General features: G+C 33.1%; 1 protein-coding gene across 1 annotated transcript; it reads right to left on the bottom strand.

Moving 5' to 3' along the window:
• Nucleotides 1–7,450: 7,450 nt before the first annotated feature.
• sid1 (secreted immunoglobulin domain 1) lies at nt 7,451–8,741 on the bottom strand. Its single transcript, XM_042733444.1, has 2 exons — nt 8,242–8,741; nt 7,451–7,924 (listed from the first exon to the last, which is right to left on the bottom strand). The coding sequence occupies exons 1-2, from the start codon at nt 8,300–8,302 to the stop codon at nt 7,590–7,592; spliced, it is 396 nt and encodes a 131-aa protein (XP_042589378.1). The 5' UTR covers nt 8,303–8,741; the 3' UTR covers nt 7,451–7,589.

The raw sequence follows: 8,741 nt of genomic DNA, 5'->3' as shown, positions 1-8,741 counted from the left end.
CCCTCGGTCAGCTGGGATCAAGTGGGGATCCTCTTACACTTCTCAGGAATCTGTCCCATAGACCCTTCCAGGAGACAGAATGTCACCAGAGAACTTGAGGGAAGTTCATGCGCTCCTACATCTGAATCAATGACACAGAGAGATGGAGAGAGAGTGTGAGTGAACAGACTTCTGGAAAGGCACTGCGAGTCGGTATGCACTGGTTCAGACCGGTTTCGCTTCCACAGTGCAGACATGTAAATAGCAGCCTGGAAAGCCGCCAGCATTACTCACCATTCTCTCTTAAGGGCAAGAGAGAGAGAGAGGTGGGAAGTGAGTGTGGGCCGGCTGACACTTCCCAATGTCCATCAGTTTGTCTGTGTGTTACACACATGCTGTCAGACGCTGAGATGAGCTCATACAGAGACAGGGGACCGATTTGATCTGATGTAGCGCTGTCTTTTCTTTTTTGAAGAAGAAAACTCGATTTACAAACCTAAAGGATGCTTTAAATGACATTAAAGTATCGGGAATTTTGTGCATTATTGAGACTAATGTGTTAAAGGGGTAGTTCACCCAAAAATGAAAATACTCACCCTCATGTCGTTCCAAACCCGTAAGACCTTTGTTGATCTTCAGAACACAAATTAAGATATGTTTGATGCATTCCGAGAGCTCTCTGACCCTCCATAGTCTGCACGGATCCGTACACGATCAAGGTCCAGAAACGTAGAGTGGACATCGTTAAAATAATCCATGTGACATCAGTGGTTAATTTTACAAAGCTACAAGAATACTTTTTGTAAAACAACGTATGCATTGTATGTACACGGATACGTTGTTTACGTTCAAATCAAAGCGTAAAGAATGTAAACAATGTATCCGCGTACATACGTTGCATATGTTGTTTACATATGTGATACTCTCCAAAATGACACTAAAGGGTGTTGCAGAGGAGACAAATTGTTGAATAAAGTCATTATTTTTGTTTTCTTTGTGCACAAAAAGTATTCTCGTAGCTTCGTAAAATTACGGTTGAACCACTGATGTCACATGGATGATTTTAACTATGTCTTTACTATGTTTCTGAGCATTGATCGTGTTAGGATCCTTGCTGTCTCTGGAGGGTCAGAGAGCTCTCAGAATGCATCAGAAATATCTTAATTTGTGCTCTGAAGATGAACAAAGGTCTTACGGGTTTGGAACTACATGAGGGTGAGTAATTAATGACAGAATTTTCATTTTTGGGTGAACTATCCATTTAAGGGGCAAAGAAAAAAAAATCCTATTCCTGAGGGAAATACCTTTCAGTTAATATTTAAAAATAATATTAATATATTTAAAATATCACATGGATTCAGAAGATTTGAAATATAATGCACAATATGTTTGGGCTAAATGTGGCATTTTTTCATCATTTTTAAATATTGAAAACTCCAGTACACATTCATTATATCCGCATATTTACTTACGCACACACAAACTCTCTAAGCATATTTTTTTTTTCATTATTATTTAAGTATTTAATTAAATATTATTTCATCATTTAACAATAGGGTTTTACATTTTACACTATTTGAAAGAAATTAATACTTTCATTAAGCAATGATTCAATAAAATGATCAGATGTGACAGTACAGACATTTATAATGTTCCAAAGCTTTATATTCATCAAAAAATCCTGAAAAAAAAAAAAAACAGTCAGGCACTGTTTTCAGCACTGATAGTAATAAGAAATGTTTCTTCAGCACTGCAATGATGCTGAAAACTCAGTTTTACCATCACAGGAATAAAGTATATATTAAAATAGAACAGGAAAAAAGTTATTTTAAATTAAAATAATATTTCATGATGTTATTGTTTTTACTGTATTTTGTTCAAATAAATGCAGTCTTGGTAAGCATTAGAGACTTTACCAGTTATATACCATGTGTGTACACACACACACACACACACACACACACACACACACACACACACACACATAGTGATTTATATAAAAAAATATCAGGCATTTTTGCTGTGTATTGCCGGATGGAAAGATAAAAATTAATTTTTATGTCATTTCAGTGTCAGATTTATTCTGTGGGTTAACCAACCTTCATCTCTGAGGATGTCGAGGTCTGTCCCTCAAAACAGAGAGAGGAACCTGTTGAACAGGACCTCCACTCATCTGACAGCATTTCTGAATCGCTACGCCACTGATGTTCTCTAGATTAGTCATTTAGGTTGTACTGAAAAAACTGAAAGCTACTGTTCCTCTGGCCATGCTAATATTTAAACCCTGTTCTAGTTTGTTTTCCCCAAGTAGACTATCACACCAGAACTAACACATGCTCACACCAGCACAGAAATGTTAGGTATTGATTAATTCACATTTAATCGAATGCTCAAAGTAAGCAAAAACATCAGTGTTTGCAACTTTTAATAGATATTGTTTATGCTTCTCATGTCTCCATGTGAGCATGAGCCGTGTCACACTTCAGTGTAGTCAGCAGAACTGTCTATAGCTGCATACTCAGAACTGCTGGATTACTTTCCCTGATCAGCCCCCATAGAATCTGAGCATCAGACACCAATTCATTCCTATCAACTCTATAGTATCTATTAGATGCATTCATTTATAAAAGTGATGCAGATAAAACATGTTTTTAAGGCTGGGTTGAAATTTTGATCACTAGATATTAATCAGTTCTTATTTTTATAAACCGATATCAATTCTTGATCGATGCTGTTTTCGGTTGACACATGACAATTGCCGTATTTATTAGTTTTTTTTTATTTAGTTTTTTTCCATCTAATAAATCGCAATAAGTTTTGTGTTTTGTCACTTCTGATATGAAACAAAATTGCAGCCAATATTATTGCAAAATTCAGAGAATAAATACCGTTTTGGTGCTCTTTAATGCGTCGTGACAGATCTCAGATAATGAACTCAGATAAAGAACCATCATCTGTTCATCTTTACTACTAGTCACAGCACGAAGTAAACATGAATGAACTTCAGAAGGTATGCTGAAAGAACACCTTACCAAAATGTCTCACGTCTTGTGTAATGGCTCAGTCAGTGTTTAAACAGCTCATAAACAATATGGCGTAACATCATTTACCTTATTCAATTCAACTCGATAGTTAACTAGAAAACTGAACTCTAATAATGAACATTTGACCAAATACATAGGTGGAGGGTGAGGCTAAAAGCAGCCAAATCTATTAAATACAAACATCATAAACCTGTCTTTTTAGGCAAGAACCAGACATGGGTGTCATGTAAATATGTTTAATGGGACTGAATTTGTATTAAATGTGATTACCATTTAATTAAAACATTAGAAATTGATAACGTTTCCTTCCCACAGTTATTCAAATGGCGAATAAATGATGTAGGCTACAGAAATGACTTTATCACTAACTTTGATCAATCGCACTGTCAAAAAACAAAACTATCGTTATAATCACTGAAGCTGTCTACACTGCGAAATGAATCCCATACTTAGGCCTACATACATCATACATAGGCTGATTTAAACTATCCATTTAAACTTTGTTAGCAACAGACATAATAGATTTAATTTGTGCAGGGGCATTTTTACTAATCCCAGCCTAACACACGCTCCGCCTATGGATAAATTTATGCACTATATCACATAGTCATTATATTTTAGAGCGCTAGTGTTTTTGTTACATATAGTAGTGAACACACAAGTTTATTTTCCAGCGTTCATGAATATCTTTGTTATTTATCAACAAGGGCTGGACTAATGACTCATGATTTTGTAGGAAAGCATAAGTAACTGATTTATGTTGGTTCACATTTTAAACAAATATAATTGGACAATTGGTTACAAACCCATTTGAAATAATAAATCTCGGAAATCTGTTTTTGTGTTTTCCAGCTCACGTTAGGAACATTTTTGCCATTGAAGTCAAAGGAGAAACTGATTAGGCATGTTTATTATATTATCCTAATAATATTCGAGTTAGACTTGAAGAAGTTTGGAAAAGAAGAGAAAGGAACAAGTGGCACGCCAACTGTTTCTGAGAGCAAGAAGTGTCTGGTCTCTGAGCTGCCCTTCTCATGACCTTTGATTGAAGTTTTCAGTAAACAGGTCTTACATTAAACCTCTAGCGCCCTCTTGTGGTACATCAGATGTAGTCACTGCAGACCAACTTTACACTGATGTTGCACATGAGCCATTGTTGGATGGTAGGACTGAACAATGAACATTTGATACTTTTGTAGCATTTTTTGCATCCTTTTTTTAAATATTGAAAGCTGTGGTAGCCACATCAAATAGGTCTCTAAAAATAGTCCCCCCCATTGTTATACAGTTTATTATTAATATCATTTTACATTATATTGCACACACACACACACACACACACACACACACACACACACACACACACTCACACACACGCGCACGCACACACGCACTCACGCACGCACACACACACACACACACACACACACATAAGTTAATATATAGCATGTATATATAGAGGCATTGTTGGATGTGTTAATATATATCATATTAAATATATGAAGTAGCTAGTATACAGATTTCTTTAACATCATTGTGTAGAAAGATATGCACTGTGCAATAACATTATGTTTTTTTTTGTTTTTGTTTTTTTGCTTGGCTAGCTAATCAAGGAAGAGTTGCAAAACAAAACAAAAAGTATATAAACGTATATATAGTTTTCAGGACAAATTGAAGGAAATAATAATAATAATAACAATAACAATAACAACAACAATAATAATAATAATAATAATAATAATAATAATAATAATATGCTTACAGGAACCATTACATGTTTAAATACCATTGCAGTATTTTGTTTTGCTAGCTTCAGATTATGATGATTTGATTAAAAACCACTGTATTAGAATAATTAGAATCATCATTAAGAATAATGAGAACTACACAAGGAAAACATCCAAATGCATCTGCTGTAATGAGAAAATATTGTGAAAATAATAATACAAATATTCTGAATTCATTTAAAAACAGATTTATTAATGAATAATGTGGCTATCTAACCAAAGAAACAAAATAAAACAAAACAAAACAGAATATACAGTCAGTTTCATGGCAAATTTAAGATAATAATAATAATAATAATAATATGTTTAAAGAAAATGAAGCCTGTTTTTATGTGAATCATTACATTTATAATAATATATATATATATATATATATATATATATATATATATATATATATATATATATATATATATATATATATATATATATATATACAAAAATCTAGAATTCTTTAGACTTTCTTTAGTTTTTAGAAACAAAGTTACTTTAGAAAATATATTGTCCTTTTTTCCCATCTTTAGATTTTTAAGTGAAATATGAGCTCCAGCTCAGCGGTCAGCAGATGGATCTCATGCAATTTAGAGAACCTCTAACCCAGGACACAGTTACAGTCTCTCAGGAGGACTGCAGAGAGACGACTCTGCCTTATCATAGTGAAACGCCGCTTTGTATGTTACCTCACATCTGTACATATTTTCACCACTCCATTTATGAGCCAGAACAGAATACAGTCCCACTGCCGAGAATGTGCCTCCAGGCTCTCTGTGCACTTGTGGAGAGCTGGCGTGTGTTTTTCAGACCTGTTGCTCCATTTACCTTCCATGTGATCCTCAGCGCTTTAGACTGATGACACACGCCAGCGTCGCTCCCTCTGATCGCTGCTTCTGACCTCCAGCAGGGAGAAGAACATGCACTTTCGGAGTCACCTGGCGATCAACACGGATGTGAGGAACTGAAAAACATGTTTATGATGAGTATAAACTGAGCAAAACCACATTTCTAAACTTCTTGAAAGCATCTCTTACCTTCCACAATAAGTCGAAGTCCTCTGCTAAACATCTGGTTCATTGTGTCCTTCTCACCTGAAGCAATGCTGTAAAAGAAATCTCCACTGAGCTACATGATCAAGACATTCACTGATTTATTCGATTTTGGCTTTGAAGTGTTACCGCAGCAGAAGAAGAGAGATGATAATAACGAGAATCACACTAGTTGCCTTTCTATTCTTGTTCATTTCTTTTCTGTTTCATTTAATTTCTTTATATGTATTGTGTGTGAGCGAATGCTGTCTGAGATATAATTTCCCTCTAGAGCCAGTGAAGCTTGATTTGATTCAGTGTTGACTCTTATGACGTTGACACAGAGGCTGACGGTTGAGAAACGTCCCATGTGCTCATATGCAGTGTGCAGATGGTCCATTTAAAAGCAATCAACCATTACACTGTTGATTCCTTCAAAGGGTAAATTAATCACATTTTAGGAAATTCATGTTTTTAATATTAACAGAAATATTTTATTACAATGAACTCTTTAAAATTGTATTTTAACATATGTTATAAAATTAAAAATATATTTTTTAAATAGTATTTTACAATCAGTGGTGTCTGCAGCAGTTTTATTTTACTATCACTGATAGCTAATAATTTTATTTATTATCTAATTAATCAGTTTTATTTTATACTTCCCATTTTCTTTTCAATTTTATTTAAATATTTTTTTTTTGTCTACGTAGTTTTTATTCATTTTTATTAATTTTTTTTAAAGTAAATTACAAGTTAAACTACATAAAAATTGAGAATGTTTTTCATGTTTTATTTTATTTCAGTTATCGTTTATGTGTTTTGTAGTTTTTATTATTTATATTATTTTATTTTTGTCTACATAGTTTTTATACATTTTATTTTATTTTTTTATTTTTTTTAGTACAGTTAAACTACAGTATATAAAAATTTAGATTTTTTTAGTATGTTATTTTATTTCAGCTATTGTTTATCTTATTTCAAGTAATGAAAATGTTTTTTTGCCCCCCTTTATTATAGTTTTAGTTAGTCAACAATAATAACCAATGCTGGGCAGGCACCGTGTTAGTTTATGCTATTTTATACAATCATATCTTTCTCTTTTCAAAATAACAATAAATCATTTACATTTCATAGTTTATGCTAGCGAGGTCTAATAGGTTTTTTAATCCACAGATGCAGTGCTTTGTTAGTTTGACTTTTATAATATAATATAATATAATATAATATAATATAATATAATATAATATAATATAATATAATATAATATAATATAATATAATATAATATAATATATAGTACACAGTTGCTATTGTGTTTATTTATATTTTTCCATGATATGCTGAAAAGAAAATATTGTTTTTCTTCTCTGTTATACACCATAAAGTATCAGTGCATGTGTTAAAATATTTGACTGTTATTCGGTTAAGAGGGACATAAAAACAGGAAAGTAAACAAATGTTGGTTTACTGGCCCAGACAGATGCTCGTTCTATCACAACACTGGCAGCACTTCTGCACAGATCTCCTGGGAGCCAACTAATCCAATTAGAGCAAAGTTTGCAGGTTTTGCAATGCAAGCCAGAAATATTTGAACATTAAAAAGATAGCTTTCATGAAATAGACACTGATGGAAAATAGAATGCATGATATAGTATTAAAAAGTCTATTGTTTTCCATAAATAAAGTTCACTTGCACAAGGATGCATTTAAGATCAGTAAATATCTAAAACATGATATACAATGCAGCATTTGCATTCAGTCGTCAAACATGTGCATCTGGTTTTTGTCTGAAAACCCGCAATAATAAGTTCCAGTGTCAGTTTGTAAAGTTGTGATGATTTGTAAGAAGTGACGAGGGTTTAACCCTTCCCTGGTTAAGACAGCGTATCTGCTGTGGTCCTGTACTGTGCCATAGCGCACCCGTGAAATGTTGGTGATATTGTAGGAGAGGATCAGCTGTGGCAAGTGCCATGGAGTCTGTTTATACCAGCTCAAAACCCCTTTGCTGCTGTCGGGCATCAGTGGGCATCTCAGTGTGGGATTTTGCCCCTGCTGCACAGAGACGTTCAATGAAATCTTCCATAAAATGCCTGAAATTACATGCACAGTGAAACGTTTATGTAGAGTAAATAATGAAGAAATATATTCAGATCATGATGAATATTCTCAATATCATTAGTGTTTGGTAAAATTGGAAAGTCATGAGATCTTAAAAAAAATATATATATTATATAGCCTATATATTTTAAATTAACTCATGGGTATGTAATCCTTAAAAGCAGTTAAAATAAATCAGTAGTAAAGTAAAAATAAAAAAAACATATACAATTAAAAACAACAATATTATTTAAACATCAAATAGCAAACTTAAAATATTTGAGGAGGAATATGAGTTTAAACCACTTACAGTGCAGTGCCAGATACAGAAGTGAAAACAGCTTTATATTGCAGCTTATGTGAAGATCCATTGTTTTATTATCAGTATAGCATAAAAATCAACTTGGGTGAGAGCTGTTCAGGTTTGGCTGTCTGTATAAACCTGCTTATGTAGGATGGTGAGTTCAGTCCTTACAGTTACACGAGTCTCTCAGGAGAAATGAAACTGCTGGGGTCATGACCCTAGAAAATGATACATGCAGATAATAATCATACATATTTTAAAAGTGAAGATAAACACCATACAATGGAAGCCATTTCTACCACTGAATAAAAATAAAAATAGGCGATTATGAGTTTTTATGTTTGAATAAATCTGTCAGGTTTTTATGACAGCCACCATTTAAATGTTTATATTTCAAAAAAACGAATTGGAGTGGAAATATACTTTTATAATTGTAAAGTTACTATTATAACTAAAATGGAAGTTTTTAATTTTAAAATGTAATTTAATTTAAGTGTTTGTATGCA

The sequence above is a fragment of the Cyprinus carpio genome, chromosome B11 (assembly GCF_018340385.1).
Source record: "Cyprinus carpio isolate SPL01 chromosome B11, ASM1834038v1, whole genome shotgun sequence".
In the NCBI taxonomy this organism is placed as follows: Eukaryota; Metazoa; Chordata; class Actinopteri; order Cypriniformes; family Cyprinidae; genus Cyprinus; species Cyprinus carpio.
The sequence above is the reverse complement of the archived record's forward strand: the minus strand, read 5'-3'. Positions and strand labels throughout refer to the sequence as shown.